This window comes from Pseudophryne corroboree, chromosome 2 (genome assembly GCF_028390025.1).
Source record: "Pseudophryne corroboree isolate aPseCor3 chromosome 2, aPseCor3.hap2, whole genome shotgun sequence".
NCBI lineage: Eukaryota > Metazoa > Chordata > Amphibia > Anura > Myobatrachidae > Pseudophryne > Pseudophryne corroboree.
The window spans coordinates 508,179,011-508,201,251 of NC_086445.1; the positions used below are offsets into that span (position 1 = coordinate 508,179,011).

At 46.5% G+C, this 22,241-nt stretch overlaps 1 protein-coding gene across 2 annotated transcripts in view; it reads right to left on the bottom strand.

Moving 5' to 3' along the window:
- Positions 1-22,241, bottom strand: part of MED13 (mediator complex subunit 13) — a 411,382-nt gene that overhangs the window by 180,263 nt on the left and 208,878 nt on the right. For both annotated transcript variants that reach the window (XM_063954032.1, XM_063954031.1), the window contains exons 8-10: positions 21,390-21,500; positions 19,364-20,053; positions 17,730-17,934 (exon numbers count right to left, since the gene is read on the bottom strand). In XM_063954032.1, the coding sequence (XP_063810102.1) occupies positions 17,730-17,934; positions 19,364-20,053; positions 21,390-21,500 (1,006 nt within the window). The remainder of the gene's footprint in view (positions 1-17,729; positions 17,935-19,363; positions 20,054-21,389; positions 21,501-22,241) is intronic.

Genomic DNA, 22,241 nt, shown 5'->3' on the forward strand with positions numbered 1-22,241 from the left:
AACACGTTTATGTGTAGAGCAACTTCCTGGCTTGACCATCTTCCCTGGAAAGTTTCCCCCTGTGTGACTGCTCCCCAGCCCGGAGATTCGCATCCGTGGTCACTAGTATCCAATCCTGGATCCTGAACCTGCGTCCCTTTAGGAGGTGAGAGCTTTGGAGCCACCACAGGAGTGTAATTCTGGTCCTGGAGGACAGGATTATTTTTCGGTGCATGTGCAAATGGGATCTGGACCATTTGTCCAACAGATGCCACTGAAATACCCTGGCATGGAACCTGTCAAAAGGGATGGCCTCGTAGGCCGCTACCATCTTCCCCAGCACTCGAGTGCATTGATGGATTGATAACTTTGGTGAACTCTCTGGGAGCCGTGGACAGACCAAACGGCAACGTCTGAAATTGGTAATGACAATCCTGAATAGTAAACCTCAGGTAAGCCTGATGCGGAGGATAATAAGAATTTACTTACCGATAATTCTATTTCTCATAGTCCGTAGTGGATGCTGGGAACTCCGTAAGGACCATGGGGGTAGCGGCTCCGCAGGAGACTGGGCACAAAAAATAAAAGCTTTAGACTAGCTGGTGTGCACTGGCTCCTCCCCCTATGACCCTCCTCCAAGCCTCAGTTAAGATACTGTGCCCGGACGAGCGTACATAATAAGGAAGGATCTTGAATCCCGGGTAAGACTCATACCAGCCACACCAATCACACCGTACAACTCGTGATCTGAACCCAGTTAACAGTATGATAACCGTAGGAGCCTCTGAAAAGATGGCTTCCAACAATAAACAACCCGATTTGTTTGTAACAATAACTATATACAAGTATTGCAGACAATCCGCACTTGGGATGGGCGCCCAGCATCCACTACGGACTATGAGAAATAGAATTATCGGTAAGTAAATTCTTATTTTCTCGGACGTCCTAGTGGATGCTGGGAACTCCGTAAGGACCATGGGGATTATACCAAAGCTCCCAAACGGGCGGGAGAGTGCGGATGACTCTGCAGCACCGAATGAGAGAACTCCAGGTCCTCCTCAGCCAGGGTATCAAATTTGTAGAATTTAGCAAACGTGTTTGCCCCTGACCAAGTAGCTGCTCGGCAAAGTTGTAAAGCCGAGACCCCTCGGGCAGCCGCCCAAGATGAGCCCACCTTCCTTGTGGAATGGGCTTTTACAGATTTTGGCTGTGGCAGGCCTGCCACAGAATGTGCAAGTTGAATTGTACTACAAATCCAACGAGCAATCGTCTGCTTAGAAGCAGGAGCACCCAGCTTGTTGGGTGCATACAGTATAAACAGCGAGTCAGATTTTCTGACTCCAGCCGTCCTGGAAACATATATTTTCAGGGCCCTGACTGCGTCCAGCAACTTGGAGTCCTCCAAGTCCCTAGTAGCCACAGGTACCACAATAGGTTGATTCATGTGAAACGCTGAAACCACCTTAGGGAGAAATTGAGGACGAGTCCTCAATTCCGCCCTATCCGAATGAAATATCAGGTAAGGGCTTTTATAGGATAAAGCCGCCAATTCTGATACACGCCTGGCTGAAGCCAGGGCCAACAGCATTACCACTTTCCATGTGAGATATTTCAAATCCACTGTGGCAAGTGGTTCAAACCAATGTGATTTTAGGAACCCTAAAACTACATTGAGATCCCAAGGTGCCACTGGAGGCACAAAAGGAGGCTGTATATGCAGTAGAGATGAGCGGGTTCGGTTCCTCGGAATCCGAACCCGCCCGAACTTCATGTTTTTTTTCACGGGTCCGAGCGACTCGGATCTTCCCGCCTTGCTCGGTTAACCCGAGCGCGCCCGAACGTCATCATGACGCTGTCGGATTATCGCAAGACTCGGATTCTATATAAGGAGCCGCGCGTCGCCGCCATTTTCACACGTGCATTGAGATTGATAGGGAGAGGAGGTGGCTGGCGTCCTCTCCATTTAGATTAGAAGAGAGAGAGTGAGATTGATTTGAGACAGAGACACTTGATTTACTGGAGCTTAGGAGTACTGTAGAGTGTGCAGAGTTTAGTAGTGACTGACCACAGTGACCACCAGACAGTGCAGTTTTATTTAATATAATCCGTTCTCTGCCTGAAAAAAACGATACACAGTGACTCAGTCACATACCATATCTGTGTGCACTGCTCAGCCCAGTGTGCTGCATCATCTATGTATATATCTGACTGTGCTCACACAGCTTATAATTGTGGGGGAGACTGGGGAGCAGTGCCAGTTATAGGTTATAGCAGGAGCCAGGAGTACATATTATTAAAATTAAACAGTGCACACTTTTGCTGCAGGAGTGCCACTGCCAGTGTGACTGACCAGTGACCTGACCACACTGACCACCAGTATAGTTAGTAGTATACTATATTGTGATTGCCTGAAAAAGTTAAACACTCGTCGTGTGACTTGTGTGTTTTTTTTTTTATTCTATAAAAAACTCATTCTGCTGACAGACAGTGTCCAGCAGGTCCGTCATTATATAATATATACCTGTCCGGCTGCAGTAGTGATATATATATATTTTTTATATAATTATTTATCATCCAGTCGCAGCAGACACAGTACGGTAGTTCACGGCTGTAGCTACCTCTGTGTCGGCACTCGGCAGTCCATCCATAATTGTATACCACCTACCCGTGGTTTTTTTTTTTCTTCTTTATACATACATACTACATCTCTTTATCAACCAGTCTATATTAGCAGCAGACACAGTACAGTAGTCCACGGCTGTAGCTACCTCTGTGTCAGCACTCGGCAGTCCATCCATAATTGTATACCACCTACTCGTGTTTTTTTTTTCTTTCTTCTTTATACATACATACTACATCTCTTTATCAACCAGTCTATATTAGCAGCAGACACAGTACAGTACGGTAGTCCACGGCTGTAGCTACCTCTGTGTCGGCACTCGGCAGTCCGTCCATAATTGTATACCACCTACCCGTGGTTTTTTTTTCTTTCTTCTTTATACATACATACTACATCTCTTTATCAACCAGTCTATATTAGCAGCAGACACAGTACAGTAGTCCACGGCTGTAGCTACCTCTGTGTCGGCACTCGGCAGTCCATCCATAATTGTATACCACCTACCCGTGGTTTTTTTTTCTTTCTTCTTTATACATACATACTACATCTCTTTATCAACCAGTCTATATTAGCAGCAGACACAGTACAGTACGGTAGTCCACGGCTGTAGCTACCTCTGTGTCGGCACTCGGCAGTCCGTCCATAATTGTATACCACCTACCCGTGTTTTTTTTTTCTTTCTTCTTTATACATACTACATCTCATTATCATCCAGTCTATATTAGCAGCAGACACAGTACAGTACGGTAGTCCACGGCTGTAGCTACCTCTGTGTCGGCACTCGGCAGTCCGTCCATAATTGTATACCACCTACCCGTGGTTTTTTTTTTTCTTTCTTCTTTATACATACTACATCTCATTATCAACCAGTCTATATTAGCAGCAGACACAGTACGGTAGTCCACGGCTGTAGCTACCTCTGTGTCGGCACTCGGCAGTCCATCCATAATTGTATACCACCTACCCGTGGTTTTTTTTTCTTTCTTCTTTATACATACATACTACATCTCTTTATCAACCAGTCTATATTAGCAGCAGACACAGTACAGTACAATAGTCCACGGCTGTAGCTACCTCTGTGTCGGCACTCGGCAGTCCATCCATAATTGTATACTAGTATCCATCCATCTCCATTGTTTACCTGAGGTGCCTTTTAGTTGTGCCTATTAAAATATGGAGAACAAAAATGTTGAGGTTCCAAAATTAGGGAAAGATCAAGATCCACTTCCACCTCGTGCTGAAGCTGCTGCCACTAGTCATGGCCGAGACGATGAAATGCCAGCAACGTCGTCTGCCAAGGCCGATGCCCAATGTCATAGTACAGAGCATGTCAAATCCAAAACACCAAATATCAGTAAAAAAAGGACTCCAAAACCTAAAATAAAATTGTCGGAGGAGAAGCGTAAACTTGCCAATATGCCATTTACCACACGGAGTGGCAAGGAACGGCTGAGGCCCTGGCCTATGTTCATGGCTAGTGGTTCAGCTTCACATGAGGATGGAAGCACTCAGCCTCTCGCTAGAAAACTGAAAAGACTCAAGCTGGCAAAAGCACCGCAAAGAACTGTGCGTTCTTCGAAATCCCAAATCCACAAGGAGAGTCCAATTGTGTCGGTTGCGATGCCTGACCTTCCCAACACTGGACGTGAAGAGCATGCGCCTTCCACCATTTGCACGCCCCCTGCAAGTGCTGGAAGGAGCACCCGCAGTCCAGTTCCTGATAGTCAGATTGAAGATGTCAGTGTTGAAGTACACCAGGATGAGGAGGATATGGGTGTTGCTGGCGCTGGGGAGGAAATTGACCAGGAGGATTCTGATGGTGAGGTGGTTTGTTTAAGTCAGGCACCCGGGGAGACACCTGTTGTCCGTGGGAGGAATATGGCCGTTGACATGCCTGGTGAAAATACCAAAAAAATCAGCTCTTCGGTGTGGAAGTATTTCACCAGAAATGCGGACAACAGGTGTCAAGCCGTGTGTTCCCTTTGTCAAGCTGTAATAAGTAGGGGTAAGGACGTTAACCACCTCGGAACATCCTCCCTTATACGTCACCTGCAGCGCATTCATAATAAGTCAGTGACAAGTTCAAAAACTTTGGGCGACAGCGGAAGCAGTCCACTGACCAGTAAATCCCTTCCTCTTGTAACCAAGCTCACGCAAACCACCCCACCAACTCCCTCAGTGTCAATTTCCTCCTTCCCCAGGAATGCCAATAGTCCTGCAGGCCATGTCACTGGCAATTCTGACGAGTCCTCTCCTGCCTGGGATTCCTCCGATGCATCCTTGCGTGTAACGCCTACTGCTGCTGGGAGTCGATGGTCATCCCAGAGGGGAAGTCGTAAGCCCACTTGTACTACTTCCAGTAAGCAATTGACTGTCCAACAGTCCTTTGCGAGGAAGATGAAATATCACAGCAGTCATCCTGCTGCAAAGCGGATAACTGAGGCCTTGACAACTATGTTGGTGTTAGACGTGCGTCCGGTATCCGCCGTTAGTTCACAGGGAACTAGACAATTTATTGAGGCAGTGTGCCCCCGTTACCAAATACCATCTAGGTTCCACTTCTGTAGGCAGGCGATACCGAGAATGTACACGGACGTCAGAAAAAGACTCACCAGTGTCCTAAAAAATGCAGTTGTACCCAATGTCCACTTAACCACGGACATGTGGACAAGTGGAGCAGGGCAGGGTCAGGACTATATGACTGTGACAGCCCACTGGGTAGATGTATGGACTCCCGCCGCAAGAACAGCAGCGGCGGCACCAGTAGCAGCATCTCGCAAACGCCAACTCTTTCCTAGGCAGGCTACGCTTTGTATCACCGCTTTCCAGAATACGCACACAGCTAAAAACCTCTTACGGCAACTGAGGAAGATCATCGCAGAATGGCTTACCCCAATTGGACTCTCCTGTGGATTTGTGGCATCGGACAACGCCAGCAATATTGTGTGTGCATTAAATATGGGCAAATTCCAGCACGTCCCATGTTTTGCACATACCTTGAATTTGGTGGTGCAGAATTTTTAAAAAAACGACAGGGGCGTGCAAGAGATGCTGTCGGTGGCCAGAAGAATTGCGGGACACTTTCGGCGTACAGGCACCACGTACAGAAGACTGGAGCACCACCAAAAACTACTGAACCTGCCCTGCCATCATCTGAAGCAAGAAGTGGTAACGAGGTGGAATTCAACCCTCTATATGCTTCAGAGGTTGGAGGAGCAGCAAAAGGCCATTCAAGCCTATACAATTGAGCACGATATAGGAGGTGGAATGCACCTGTCTCAAGTGCAGTGGAGAATGATTTCAACGTTGTGCAAGGTTCTGATGCCCTTTGAACTTGCCACACGTGAAGTCAGTTCAGACACTGCCAGCCTGAGTCAGGTCATTCCCCTCATCAGGCTTTTGCAGAAGAAGCTGGAGACATTGAAGGAGGAGCTAACACGGAGCGATTCCGCTAGGCATGTGGGACTTGTGGATGGAGCCCTTAATTCGCTTAACAAGGATTCACGGGTGGTCAATCTGTTGAAATCAGAGCACTACATTTTGGCCACCGTGCTCGATCCTAGATTTAAAACCTACCTTGGATCTCTCTTTCCGGCAGACACAAGTCTGCTGGGGTTGAAAGACCTGCTGGTGAGAAAATTGTCAAGTCAAGCGGAACGCGACCTGTCAACATCTCCTCCTTCACATTCTCCCGCAACTGGGGGTGCGAGGAAAAGGCTCAGTATTCCGAGCCCACCCGCTGGCGGTGATGCATCTGGTCCGGACTGAAGGACCTGACAACGATTACGGACATGTCGTCTACTGTCACTGCATATGATTCTCTCCCCATTGAAAGAATGGTGGAGGATTATATGAGTGACCGCAACCAAGTAGGCACGTCAGACAGTCCGTACTTATACTGGCAGGAAAAAGAGGCAATTTGGAGGCCCTTGCACAAACTGGCTTTATTCTACCTAAGTTGCCCTCCCACAAGTGTGTACTCCGAAAGAGTGTTTAGTGCCGCCGCTCACCTTGTCAGCAATCGGCGTACGAGGTTACATCCAGAAAATGTGGAGAAGATGATGTTCATTAAAATGAATTATAATCAATTCCTCCGCGGAGACATTGACCAGCAGCAATTGCCTCCACAAAGTACACAGGGAGCTGAGATGGTGGATTCCAGTGGGGACGAATTGATAATCTGTGAGGAGGGGGATGTACACGGTGATATATCGGAGGATGATGATGAGGTGGACATCTTGCCTCTGTAGAGCCAGTTTGTGCAAGGAGAGATTAATTGCTTCTTTTTTGGGGGGGGTCCAAACCAACCCGTCATTTCAGTCACAGTCGTGTGGCAGACCCTGTCACTGAAATGATGGGTTGGTTAAAGTGTGCATGTCCTGTTTATACAACATAAGGGTGGGTGGGAGGGCCCAAGGACAATTCCATCTTGCACCTCTTTTTTCTTTTATTTTTCTTTGCGTCATGTGCTGTTTGGGGAGGGTTTTTTGGAAGGGCCATCCTGCGTGACACTGCAGTGCCACTCCTAGATGGGCCCGGTGTTTGTGTCGGCCACTAGGGTCGCTTATCTTACTCACACAGTCAGCTACCTCATTGCGCCTCTTTTTTTCTTTGCGTCATGTGCTGTTTGGGGAGGGTTTTTTGGAAGGGCCATCCTGCGTGACACTGCAGTGCCACTCCTAGATGGGCCCGGTGTTTGTGTCGGCCACTAGGGTCGCTTATCTTACTCACACAGTCAGCTACCTCATTGCGCCTCTTTTTTTCTTTGCGTCATGTGCTGTTTGGGGAGGGTTTTTTGGAAGGGACATCCTGCGTGACACTGCAGTGCCACTCCTAGATGGGCCCGGTGTTTGTGTCGGCCACTAGGGTCGCTTATCTTACTCACACAGTCAGCTACCTCATTGCGCCTCTTTTTTTCTTTGCGTCATGTGCTGTTTGGGGAGGGTTTTTTGGAAGGGACATCCTGCGTGACACTGCAGTGCCACTCCTAGATGGGCCCGGTGTTTGTGTCGGCCACTAGGGTCGCTTATCTTACTCACACAGCGACCTCGGTGCAAATTTTAGGACTAAAAATAATATTGTGAGGTGTGAGGTATTCAGAATAGACTGAAAATGAGTGTAAATTATGGTTTTTGAGGTTAATAATACTTTGGGATCAAAATGACCCCCAAATTCTATGATTTAAGCTGTTTTTTAGGGTTTTTTGAAAAAAACACCCGAATCCAAAACACACCCGAATCCGACAAAAAAAATTCGGTGAGGTTTTGCCAAAACGCGGTCGAACCCAAAACACGGCCGCGGAACCGAACCCAAAACCAAAACCCGAAAAATTTCCGGCGCTCATCTCTAATATGCAGTACCCCTTTGACAAACGTCTGAACTTCAGGCACTGAAGCCAGTTCTTTCTGGAAGAAGATCGACAGGGCCGAAATTTGAACCTTAATGGATCCTAATTTTAGGCCCATAGACAATCCTGCTTGCAGGAAATGTAGGAAACGACCCAGTTGAAATTCCTCCGTAGGGGCCTTCTTGGCCTCACACCACGCAACATATTTTCGCCAAATGCAATGATAATGTTTTGCAGTTACATCCTTCCTGGCCTTGATCAGGGTAGGGATGACTTCATCTGGAATGCCATTTTCCTTCAGGATCCGGCGTTCAACCGCCATGCCGTCAAACGCAGCCGCGGTAAGTCTTGGAACAGACAAGGTCCCTGCTGGAGCAGGTCCTTCCTTAGAGGTAGAGGCCACGGGTCCTCCGTGAGCATCTCTTGCAGCTCCGGGTACCAAGTTCTTCTTGGCCAATCCGGAGCCACGAGTATCGTTCTTACTCCTCTCCTTCTTATGATTCTCAGTACTTTTGGTATGAGAGGAAGAGGAGGGAACACATATACCGACTGGAACACCCACGGAGTTACCAGAGCGTCCACCGCTATTGCCTGAGGGTCCCTTGACCTGGCGCAATATCTGTCCAGTTTCTTGTTGAGACGGGACGCCATCATGTCCACCTTTGGTTTTTCCCAACGGTTTACAATCACTTGGAAGACTTCTGGATGAAGTCCCCACTCCCCCGGGTGGAGGTCGTGTCTGCTGAGGAAGTCTGCTTCCCAGTTGTCCACTCCCGGAATGAACACTGCTGACAGTGCTATCACATGATTTTTCGCCCAGCGGAGAATCCTTGCAGCTTCTGCCACTGCCCTCCTGCTTCTTGTGCCGCCCTGTCTGTTTACGTGGGCGACAGCCGTGATGTTGTCCGACTGGATCAATACCGGTTGACCCTGAAGCAGAGGCCTTGCTTGACTTAGGGCATTGTAAATGGCCCTTAGCTCTAGGATATTTATGTGAAGAGACGTTTCCATGCTTGACCACAAGCCCTGGAAATTTCTTCCCTGTGTGACTGCTCCCCAGCCTCTCAGGCTGGCATCCGTGGTTACCAGCATCCAATCCTGAATGCCGAATCTGCGGCCCTCTAGAAGATGAGCCTTCTGTAACCACCACAGGAGAGATACCCTTGTCCTTGGAGATAGGGTTATCCGCTGATGCATCTGAAGATGCGATCCGGACCATTTGTCCAGCAGATCCCACTGAAAAGTTCTTGCATGGAATCTTCCGAATGGAATCGCTTCGTAAGAAGCCACCATTTTTCCCAGGACTCTCGTGCACTGATGCACTGACACTTGTCCTGGTTTTAGGAGGTTCCTGACTAGCTCGGATAACTCCCTGGCCTTCTCCTCCGGGAGAAACACCTTTTTCTGGACTGTGTCCAGAATCATCCCTAGGAACAGTAGACGTGTTGTTGGAATCAGCTGTGATTTTGGGATATTTAGAATCCACCCGTGCTGACGTAGCACTACCTGAGATAGTGCTACTCCGACCTCTAACTGTTCCCTGGACCTTGCCCTTATCAGGAGATCGTCCAAGTAAGGGATAATTAATACGCCTTTTCTTCGAAGAAGAATCATCATTTCGGCCATTACCTTGGTAAAGACCCGTGGTGCCGTGGACAATCCAAACGGCAGCGTCTGAAACTGATAATGACAGTTTTGTATCACAAACCTGAGGTACCCTTGGTGAGAAGGGTAGATTGGGACATGGAGATAAGCATCCTTGATGTCTAGAGATACCATATAGTCCCCTTCTTCCAGGTTCGCTATCACTGCTCTGAGTGACTCCATCTTGAATTTGAACCTTTTTATGTAAGTGTTCAAAGATTTTAGATTTAAAATTGGTCTCACCGAGCCGTCCGGCTTCGGTACCACAAACAGCGTGGAATAATACCCCTTTCCCTGTTGTAGGAGGGGTACCTTGATTATCACCTGCTGGGAATACAGCTTGTGAATAGCTTCCAATACTGCCTCCCTGTCGGAGGGAGACGTTGGTAGAGCAGACTTCAGGAACCGGCGAGGGGGAGACGTCTCGAATTCCAATTTGTACCCCTGTGATACTACCTGCAGGATCCAGGGGTCCACTTGCGAGTGAGCCCACTGCGCGCTGAAATTCTTGAGACGGCCCCCCACCGTGCCCGAGTCTGCTTGCAGAGCCCCAGCGTCATGCTGAGGACTTGGCAGAAGCGGGGGAGGGCTTCTGCTCCTGGGAAGAGGCTGCATGGTGCAGTCTTTTTCCCCTTCCTCTGCCCCGGGGCAGGAACGAGCGGCCTTTTTCCCTCTTGCCCTTATAGGGACGAAAGGACTGGGTTTGAAAAGACGGTGTCTTTTTCTGCTGAGAGGTGACCTGGGGTAAAAAGGTTTATTTTCCAGCCGTTGCTGTGGCCACCAGGTCCGATAGACCGACCCCAAATAACTCCTCCCCTTTATACGGCAATACTTCCATATGTCGTTTGGAATCCGCATCACCTGACCACTGTCGCGTCCATAACGTTCTTCTGGCAGAAATGGACATCGCACTTACTCTAGATGCCAGGGTGCAAATATCCCTCTGTGCATCTCGCATATATAGTAATGCATCCTTTAAATGCTCTATAGTTAATAATATACTGTCCCTATCCAGGGTATCAATATTTTCAGTCAGGGAATCCGACCAAGCCACTCCAGCGCTGCACATCCAGGCTGAGGCGATCGCTGGTCGCAGTATAACACCGGTATGTGTGTATATACCTTTTAAGATATTTTCCAGCCTTCTATCAGCTGGTTCCTTGAGAGCGGCCGTATCAGGAGACGGTAACGCCACTTGTTTTGATAAGCGTGTGAGCGCCTTATCTACCCTAGGGGGTGTTTCCCAACGTGCCCTAACCTCTGGCGGGAAAGGGTATAGTGCCAATAATTTATTAGAAATCAGCAGTTTTTTATCGGGGGAAATCCACGCTTTATCACACACCTCATTTAATTCATCTGACTCAGGAAAAACCACTGGTAGTTTTTTCACACCCCACATAATACCCTTTTTTGTGGTACTTGTAGTGTCAGAAATGTTCAACGCCTCCTTCATTGCCGTGAACATGTAACGTGTGGCCCTACTGGACATTACGTTTGTCTCGTCACCGTCGACACTGGATTCAGTATCCGTGTCAGGGTCTGTGTCGACCATCTGAGGTAACGGGCGTTTTAGCGCCCCTGACGGTGTCTGAGACGCCTGAACAGGCACTAATTGATTTGTCGGCTGTCTCATGTCGTCAACAGTTTTTTGCAAAGTGCTGACATTGTCACGTAATTCTTTAATTACTACCATCCAGTCAGGTGTCGACTCCCTAGGGGGTGACATCACTAACACAGGCAATTGCTCTGCTTCCACATCATTTTCCTCCTCATACATGTCGACACAATCGTACCGACACCCAGCACACACACAGGGAATGCTCTGATAGAGGACAGGACCCCACTAGCACTTTGGGGAGACAGGGGGAGAGTTTGCCAGCACACACCAGAGCGCTATATATATACAGGGATAACCTTATATAAGTGTTACTCCCTGTTATAGCTGCTGTATTTATATATTAGCTGCCAATAGTGCCCCCCTCTCTGTTTTACCCTGTTTCTGTAGTGCAGGACTGCAGGGGAGAGTCAGGGAGCCGTCCTTCCAGCGGAGCTGTGAAAGAAAATGGCGCTTGTGTGCTGAGGAGAAAGGCTCCGCCCCCTTCACGGCGGCCTTTTCTCCCGCTTTTTTCAGGAAACTGGCAGGGGATAAATGCATCCATATAGCCCAGGAGCTATATGTGATGCATTTTTTTTAGCCATATAAGGTTTTTATATCGTTTTTATTGCGTCTCCGGGCGCTCCCCCCCCAGCGCCCTGCACCCTCAGTGACCGGAGTGTGAAGTGTGCTGAGAGCAATGGCGCACAGCTGCAGTGCTGTGCGCTACCTTATTTGAAGACAGGAACGTCTTCTGCCGCCGCTTTCTCCGGACCTCTTCGCTCTTCTGGCTCTGTAAGGGGGCCGGCGGCGCGGCTCCGGGACCCATCCAGGCTGAACCTGTGATCGTCCCTCTGGAGCTAATGTCCAGTAGCCAAGAAGCCCAATCCACTCTGCAGTCAGGTGAGTTCGCTTCTTCTCCCCTTAGTCCCACGATGCAGTGAGCCTGTTGCCAGCAGGACTCACTGAAAATAAAAAACCTATTTAAACTTTTACTTCTAAGCAGTTTAGGAGAGCCACCTAGCTTGCACCCTTCTCGTTCGGGCACAAAAATCTAACTGAGGCTTGGAGGAGGGTCATAGGGGGAGGAGCCAGTGCACACCAGCTAGTCTAAAGCTTTTATTTTTTGTGCCCAGTCTCCTGCGGAGCCGCTACCCCCATGGTCCTTACGGAGTTCCCAGCATCCACTAGGACGTCAGAGAAATATGGGGACGTGTAAGTAGGCATCCTTTATGTCGACCGACACCATAAAATCCCCTTCCTCCAGACTGGATATCACTGCTCGGAGAGATTCCATCTTGAATTTGAATTTTCTCAGATAGAAATTTAGGGATTTTAGGTTCAGAATTGGTCTGACCGAGCCGTCTGGCTTCGGGACCACGAACAGGCTCGAATAAAAGCCTTCTCCCTGTTGTGACAGGGGCACCTTGATAATGACTTGATTTTGACACAGCTTGTGTATTGCATCGCATACTACCTCCCTGTCTGGGAGAGAAGCTGGTGAGGCTGATTTGAAAAATCTGTGAGGGGGAACGTCTTGAAACTCCAGTTTGTACCCTTGGGACACTATTTCTAATACCCAAGGATCCAGGGCCGAACGAGCCCAGACTTGACTGAAGAGTTGGAGACGTGCCCCCACTGGTGCGGACTCCCGCAGAGGAGTCCCAGCGTCATGCGGTGGATTTGGCAGAAGCCGGCATGGATTTCTGCTCCTGGAAACCTGTCACAGCTGGTGACCTTTTTCCCTTTCCTCTTCCCCTAGAAGCAAGGAAGGAAGACCCTTGTCCTTTTTTGTATTTATTGGGCCGAAAGGACTGCATCTGATAGTGGGGCGTTTTCTTTTGTTGCGCAGGAACATAAGGTAGAAAAGATGACTTACCCGCGGTAGCCGTAGATACCAAGTCAGCGAGGCCGTCACCAAACAAAACACTACCTTTATACGGCAGACACTCCATAGCCTTCTTAGAGTCAGCATCAGCACTCCATTGATGAATCCACAATGCTCTCCTAGCTGAGACTGCCATGGCATTGGCCCTTGATCCCAAAAGGCAGATGTCCCTTTACGTAGGCTGCAGCGTCCTTGATATGACCTAAAGTCAAGAGAATGCTATCCCTATCCAGGGTATCTATATCAGATGACAAGTTATCTGCCCACTTTTCAATAGCGCTACTCACCCACGCCGATGCGACGGCAGGTCTGAGTAGCGAACCCGTAGTGACATAAATGGATTTCAACGTATTTTCCTGCTTACGATCCGCAGGATCCTTTAGGGCTGCCGTGTCAGGGGACGGAAGCGCCACCTTTTTGGACAGCCGTGATAAAGCTTTATCTACCGTGGGGGGCGACTCCCACTTACACCTATCCCCAGAGGGGAACGGATATGCCACTGGAATTCTCTTGGGAATCTGAAATTTCTCGTCAGGATTTTCCCAAACCTTTTCAAAAAGCGTGTTCAGTTCATGACAGGGAGGAAATGTTACCTCAGGTTTCTTTCCTTTATACATACAGACCCTGGTATCAGGAACAGCAGGGTCTTCAGTGATACGCAACACGTCTTTTATCGCCACAATCATGTACGGAATGCTCTTAACCAGTTTAGGATTTAATCTGGCATCACTATAGTCGACACTGGAGTCAGAGTCCGTGTCGGTATCTGTATCCGCTATCTGGGTAAATGAACGCTTTTGTGACCCTGAGGGGGTCTGGACTTGTGATAACACATCCTCCATGGATTTTTTCCATGCCTGATTCCGAGACTCAGATTTATCCAATCTTTTATTCAATAGAGACACATTTGCATTCAAACCGCTCAACACATTTACCCAATCAGCAGTCGGTAGTGCCGACAGGGTCACTCCCACATCCTTTTCTGTCCCCACTCCAGCCTCCTCCTGGGAAGAGCACTCAGCCTCAGACATGCCTACACGTGTACCGACACCACAACCACACTGCGCTATAGGGGACAGACCCACAGTAAAGTCTGTCAGAGAAACACAGAGGGAGTTTGCCAGCTCACAACCCAGCGCCTATCCCGGTTCTGAAACGTTATAAACAATGCCTCAGACCTGTTAGCGCTTTTATAATCAATAAACCAGCACCAAATTAACTGTGCCCCCCTCCCCTTTTCACCGTTACTTGTACAGCAGTGTAGGAGGACAGGACCAGCGTCTCTGCAGCTCTGTGAAGAGAAAAATGGCGCTGATGAGAGCTGTGAGGGCTAAGCCACGCCCCCTTAATGGCGCGGTTCAGCCCTGCTATTTATTTAAAATATTTATACTGGTGGGGGTCCGGATTTAGTGCCCAGGCACTTAATACCACTCTTGCCAGTCTTGAAATGAGGATTTATACTGCCCAGGGGACTCCCACCCTGGGATCTTCAAGGAGGACCGTCTCTCGTCCTGTCTGGCTGAGGGTTTAGCCTCAGGATTGGTAGCTGCGTGTCTTGCAGCCCAGGTCTGCTTGGTTTTGGGCTTAGAGGCCTTTGTGTAGTGCTACAGTCAAGGAAAGGCCTAACCCCTGGCCTTGCCCTGGTGGAGAAATGACCGAAAGGAGGAAGTCCGATGCCAGGAAGAGGAGGCTGAGGGCATGAAAGCGGTTTTAGAAGCTGCAAGAGTAGTGACACTCTTGATCAATTCGGGTCCAAAAAGAATCTCCCCTGTATAAGGGAGTGCTTCAAGGGCTTTCTTAGAATCTGCGTCAGCTTTCCATGAGCAAAGCCAAATAAGGCAGCGGACTACCACTGAATTAGCCCAAGCTGTGGAGGGCAGTACGCAGAGCCGCTTCACCAATATAAAAGGCTACATCTCTGATATTTGCAATGAATGAGAGTTATGAGGGAGAGGGACCAGTGCATCTTGAATTCTAAAGTTTAACTGTTTCGGTGCCTTATCCTGGTCTCCACCATCATACCCCAATATCATCCCTGTGTATGACTATGGGCCCTGAAGAAGAAAGTCATAGAATTCCCAGAACATTACAGAAAAAGAGTGGATAGTTACAGAACACAATCAATAGGAAAGTGACCTGCATTACTGACAAAAATACCACAGAAATAGAATAACTCACAAAAAGGAAAAACGATAATACTCTATTTAGAGTGGCTTGCCTGTGAGAGGAAAAGCCCACCAAGCAGTAGTCTAGAACTTGTGCTTACACTTATAGAATTCCAGCAAGTATACAGTAAGCTTACCTAGTGAGAAAACTAGTAGTATAGTCCCATCACCTAATCCCTAGTAACATCCCCAGCAGCTAGGCTCTGCCAGCAACTGATAAGGACTCTGCAGTTTCCACAGAATGGAGAGAGGAGTCTGCTGAACACACAGCTGCTGCTCAAAGAGGCAGCCTACCGAGTTGGACAGTCACTGCATGTGTGCGGGGACGCTATGTACAGCAGTAAATGACAAGTACCTTTTACCGAAGCTCTGAGAAAGAGGTGGTTCTTAGCCCTGAGTGTGTTAACCTGCCTGACAGAAATGTAGCCATCCCTTGCAATAGTCACAGTCAAAACAAGAAGAAAAAAAAAAAAAAGAATTTGGCATTGCCTACGGCCACAGAAAGACCTCCCTGTACTTGAAAGAAATTGGCTTACTCACGACTATGGGATTTAGAAGTAGGAGAAATTCAATTTCAACCAAGATTTTCTCAAAAACTGTCCAAGCTCCTGCATGCTCCTCTATACCAATGGCTCTGGTGAACCCCAGTAGATGCAGGAGAAATATTATACAAAACAAATTGTAACTTAAAGCGTAGTGTAGCGCTTTGTAATGCTGGTCAGCAACTGTATAACATGCACATAATCCCAGCATCACTACAAAGCCTAGGGGACAGATTCAAATCAACATGAGCTGTGAATTTTCCCGCTTTAATGGTAGGCAGTTTCTACATGCACTTCTAAAGGCTGCAATCATAATATGCTTTCTGTAGTTAATGCGCAGAAGTGAACGGAGATTGTTTTTGTACTTAACGGAATCTGCCCCGAGATGTAGGTTAGTTCATCCGCAGCAATAATGATAAACTATTTTAAGATCTGAAAGCCAAGCGTCCTTCTCACACAGACACAAATATTTTGAGAAAGGCCTGTTCTGCACATTCACAGGTTTTTCATATTTCTCTAGTCCATTAAGATGGGATGGTTAAGGTTTTCAAATCCTGTCACATTTATTTATTAACAGTTTCTTATATAGCGCAGCATATTCCGTAGCGCTTTACAATTGGAATACATACTCTCCCTTATTGGTTCTTTACGATAACCTAAACTAGTGGCCTGCTGTGAATATCCTTAACTCATCATACTGAAATGCACAGATTCAGAGATGGGGGCAAAGGTTTAAAAGCAAATAAACTTTGCACCTGGACAAACCATATTACAATGCAAGCAGTGCAAGAACAACTTACTTTTTTTTGCATGCAAGATAAATACTGGCTGCTTTTGCATGTAGCCCACAAATGGACAGCTTTATTTATACACTACAATTTAGATTTCAGTTTGGGACGCGCCCCACACAAACCTAAATAACTACACATTTTACATCTGCCCCACACAGTACAACATGGTTCTTGTTCCCCACATACAGGTGTTTATATTTTAAAACAGCTGAAAAATGAACATATGGATTGCAATCAATTGTGACCTCAGAAGGTAACAGCCTGCTACATGGTTGTGTTATGCATAGTTTAAAAGATTGTGATTACCGTATATACTCGAGTATAAGCCGACTTTTTCAGCACTTTTTTTTGTGCTGAAAAAGCCACTTCGGCTTATACTCGAGTCAGTATTTAGGAGGGACACGGAGAGCACAGCGCGCGGCTCTCCTGTGTCCCTCCTGCGTTGTGTGTGTGTGTTAAAGGAAGTGCACGAACCGGCACTTCCTTTAACACACACACCGCTGCCGCCGGAGACGCAGGAGGGACACAGGAGAGCCGCGCGCTGCGCTCTCCGTGTCCCTCCTTCAGAAGACAGCGCGGGAGCGACGGAGGGCAAGTAACTGGCACTGTGGGGCATATCTGGCACTGTGGGGCATATCTGGCACTGTGGGGCATATCTGGCACTGTGGGGCGTAGCTGGAAGCATGAGGGCATATCTGGCACTGTGGGGCATATCTGGCACATCTGGTGCATATCTGGCAGCATGAGGGCATATCTGGCACTGTGGGGCATATCTGGCAGCATGAGGGCATATCTGGCACATCTGGCAGCATGAGGGCATATCTGGCACTGTGGGGCATATCTGGAAGCATGAGGGCATATCTGGCACTGTGGGGCATATCTGGCACATCTGGCATTGTGGGCATATCTGGCAGTATGAGGGCATATCTGGCAGTATGAGGGCGGTGTACGGCTAGAGCTGCATTTCCCACCCTAGGCTTATACTCGAGTCAATAAGTTTTCCCAGGTTTTTGTGGTAAAATTAGGTGCCTCGGCTTATATTCAGGTCGACTTATACTCGAGTATATACGGTACTTATGGTTATTACGGATACTCAAAGGAGGCAAATATTTTTGTAGCCTTTACTAAACTTTTATTTTTTTAATCTAAGTATACAAACCTTGTGTTTTTTCCCCACTTCTCTTTCAGTGGCTGGTCGTTCCTTTTTGGCATCAGAAAACACAAACTCCTCATCAACAAAAGCATAAGGATCTGGCTTGTGATCAGCGTCCAATACAGCTGATGGGATGTACTGGTTTATACTTCGATACTTGTTGAGCAATTCTTCTGCAATCTTTAAAGGTTTTTTACAATGCATCATTAACCTGTATGGGGAAAAGGCGCGATAAATCATACGAGAAAAACAAAATCTCAGTATTTGGAACTTTAATACTGTATTATTAGTATTCACAGTAATACAGTGCACACATTCTGTAGGTCGTTACAGATAATTGTCACTGACCTAGTAAAAGTATCTAATCTAGTTTACAATCTATAATCCCAACCACATATCCACACTATGTTTATTGTAGTGTGCGAGGAAACTTGAGCACCTAGAGAAAACCCATGCAAACAAATAGAGAACATACAAACTCCACAAAAAAGGGGCCTTCATGGGAGACAACCCCCAAGAGCTTTGTACTGGGAGGCTGTGTGATACCAACTACTACAACAACAGTACTGCCCCAATATGCACTGTGATTAAAAAAAAAAAAAAAAAGCAAGCACATTATACTTTGCAATATATATTTTAAAGTTTGAATTCAGCCAAAGGATGATACCTTATAAAGTTGTGCACCACAGCTGACCAGGAGCTGAATTCTACATATCAGTGTTATTCACACTGGTAATCTTGATAAAGACGCCGCAGAGCGTTGAAACGCGTTGATAGTGTTATACGTGGCGTTCAACCAGCACTATTCATACATGTGAATCTGTTTGACATATTGATATCTGGATTATATATATGTCACCTGTTTTAACATTGTTCCCATCTATGGTATGGCTGTTTGTTCACCACTCTGAATTTTTTTAAAAACTCTTAAAAAATGAGTTTTTGGTCATAATGTTGGTCCCTTTCTGGTTTTAAAATTATGTTATGAGAGAAATTGGCTTCCACCTATACAGTGAAGATTGATTGGAGCCTTAAAGAAACCTTTATGTGTTTTACATCATTTTAATAACAAGTAAGCATACATGTAAGGACCCTTTTTTGACACCTCTTCAAAACATCATTTGGGTGACCTCTCTCAGACGGAGGTGGATCTTGGATTTGGGACTGTTTTGCCACCATTACCATCTTTCTGCACATTGGGAAGAACTTTATTAATTTATTCTTTGCAGTACTACACTATGTTGTGTTTTATTTTTGTTTCATGTTGGTTTGAATATTTCCATACTCCATTGTGAGGACCATTAGACATTTGGACGCGCAAAGTGAGATTGTACTTTTCTTTTTTCTATAATCTGAGGCAGTTAGCCTAGGGCATGGGTCTTCAACCTGCGGCCCTCCAGCTGCTGTGGAACTAAACATCCCAGCATGCCCTGCCACAGTTTTGCTATTATGGCATGCTAAACTGAGGCAGGGCATGCTGGGATGTGTAGTTCCACAGCTGGAGGGCCACAGGTTGAAGACCCATGCCTAAGGAGTGCTACAGGTAACTAGACAAAGTGGCCTATAGCTACCAAACCTTTGCTTTTAGAAAAATATCCATGTGTCCAGTTGCAAACATGTAATTAAGACAAACTACTTACTCTGTGACAGAAGTACTATTCTCCTTTCCAGAAATACCAAAAGCATCTTCTCTCAGTTTATCATTTGGAAGTGATGGAGGGTGGAACTCAGATTCCTTTTTCTTTGGGACCTTGTAGTATTTCCAAGTGCTGTCCGTTTCACCTTCCTCCAAATTAACTGCAGTGCCAACATATACAGTTTGTTCAAGAACTTCAGCGAAAGCTGGAACAAAGGTCTGAGACAAGCCATCTATTCGTTCATCTATTGATTTTGCTGGAATCAGTGGATCAGGCGTTGGCATTTGATAGAAATGCTGACTCTGAGGAGTTGATGGGTTTTTTATAGTTTCACCCCCATCATCTAAAACCTCACAAGGATGAGGACTCAGAGGAGGAGGTGGAGGAGAGTTTCCCATTTCATTGGCATGCAGTTGTGGTGTTTTAGCTACATCACTGGGCCGGATATTTGAGAAACGTCCTCTACTGTCTTGGGAACGAATACCAAGTCTCTGACTTGCAGTGTCTGTCTCCATATTAACATCATCACCAAGAGATGCACGATGATGAAATGGAGTCAGTGGCCGCTTTTGAGGTTTGTCACTTTTTTCCTGCTTATCATTAGTCTTGTGCTTTTGAGCTGCTTGTTGCTGGGTTCCTGCAGGTGCCACCTGCCCTGGTTGACCTAAATTCCTCTGCTTAAGATTTTTGTGCCTATAAATAAATAAAGCAGAATATTTAACACTACTCCAAAAGTATATGTCCTCCAATGTTTCAAATTAAAGTTTCAACCGTAGATTCTTATGTAAAAAGTAATGAAAAACAGATTGGCAACAATTTAAATAGTTACACTCTACAACTACAGTATTTTGTACATTGTGCATTGCTGATGTATTTGACAACTGCTCGACACAGTGCCCAACTAGTAATGGCTGCTCCATTTACATGGCCAGGAACAGTTTCTGTTTATATCCACATGAATGTTCGAATACATGTGTAAACTGTACATTTCAAGTGCGCAACATATCACTTACTGCAGGAAGTCCCACTGAGCTGTCAAAGAGCCCAATTTGGATATGTGCAGTATTACACAGCTGCAGTGCAATACTGCACAACTAATATGGAGATGCTGCAGGAGGCACCTGTAGGAAACAGACACCTCCTGCGAGTATCTGCAATAAAAGTGCTGCATCTGAAGACTCAGCATCAGATTACAACCATCCGTCGCAGCCTTCAGCCATCTGCGTATGCCGAACTTTACTCAGACTGGCTATCTGTACTAGTCAGCCAGATCCAGGAAGGGACGACACATATTCTAGGCTCGACACACCTACAAAATGGGGACACAGAGAGCCCTCTTTTGTCCTACATCATTCACCCTCTTAGAGAACACTGCTGTATATGTATGAAAAGGGCATTATGGCGGGGAAGTGGCATCAGTGCACCTTATGTGCTCTGATAACTCTTCGCCTCCATGTATTAAGAGATGTGTGGTACTATGAGCAGTCATTATCAGCGCTGACAGCATGCCGATATGCCATCCAATGTATGAATGGTCAGTAGCACTGACCGTTCCGACAGCTGCAGCTATTTCGACAGTTACAGTTTTGGTTACCCCACCACCACAGCAGGGTCAGCTCTGTCCTTGGGTGTAGCAGCTGCTGGCTCCAGGCTGCGAACATGAGGTCCACAATAGTAGCAAGATCTCGCGCATACCCAATGGAGCTGGCCAGGGAGACAGCACACTAGGCTGATGCGCTGTGGCGCTGTCAGGGATAGCCGGAGGGACTCCGGCAAACAAGATGTTAATGCATCTCAGCAGTGTAGCTTCCTGCTCCACCTCTGTAAAGAGGTGAAGCAGTAAGAACTATAGCGTCGCAATATGTGCCGCTATAATACATCTCCCCCACTTACTACTGAATGGAAAAATCTACATTCAATATAGTAAATTAAAACATTACAGATACATACATGTAATTGTGTAATAAGCCTAAAATATTTTAGCCATAAAATAGGTTATATTCTGGGATACCTATGAATTATGCTTTACCTTGAACAGACACAAGTTGTTCTTTGTGTAGCTTCTACAAAATCCCAGGTAGCAACAATATCTGATGTCTCTTCCTCACACACCCCATTTGCGGAAGCGGAATATTTCCTCCTAAAATGATAATTAGAAATAATTATAAACACAAATGATTAATGAGCGTTCCACCTAGGGAGGCATTTGTTCACTAAACCCCTGCAGATGTCAGAATGGCAAGGGGTCCAATACTCCAACATTCAGGAGATGCTCATCCTCCTCACAACTGTTCAAAAGTAGTTCACTTTGCTCTTTCAACACATAGCTTATGGCCATTAAAACATGGCAAGCATGCTGCATGGAAACCATCAATCAGTTCCCTGGACACCTGACATGCCACAAAAAAAAAAAAAAAAAATCTAGTTTCAAATCCAATTATTGCTTGCAAGAACCAGCACTAAGACAGCTGCTGGAAGAGTAAATATCCACAGACCAGACAAATATCCACTGACTTAATAGTCTCCACACAACAATCTTGTAATGTGGAGAGGACACTGAAAAATGTAGACAAAGAATAGTTGGATCCAGAGTATTTTCACAATTGTCCATCCAGAGAACTATTTCGTTAGGCTATTTATCCAGCAATGAATCAAAATGTACTACTTCACTGGCAGCTGACAGGTGAGGTTGTTTCACCACTATGAAGGACTTTGCTTTGAGATATGTACGTTTCCTTTGGGAAGGGTATGGGGAATGGAGGATAACTAATTAAACGTGAAAACATAAAATGTTCGTGTCACTTTCTAAACAGCAGCAATCTATTAATGTTGCATAAAGAAAATTTAAAAAGTAAAACGGAATTTAATCTTTATTTGCTAT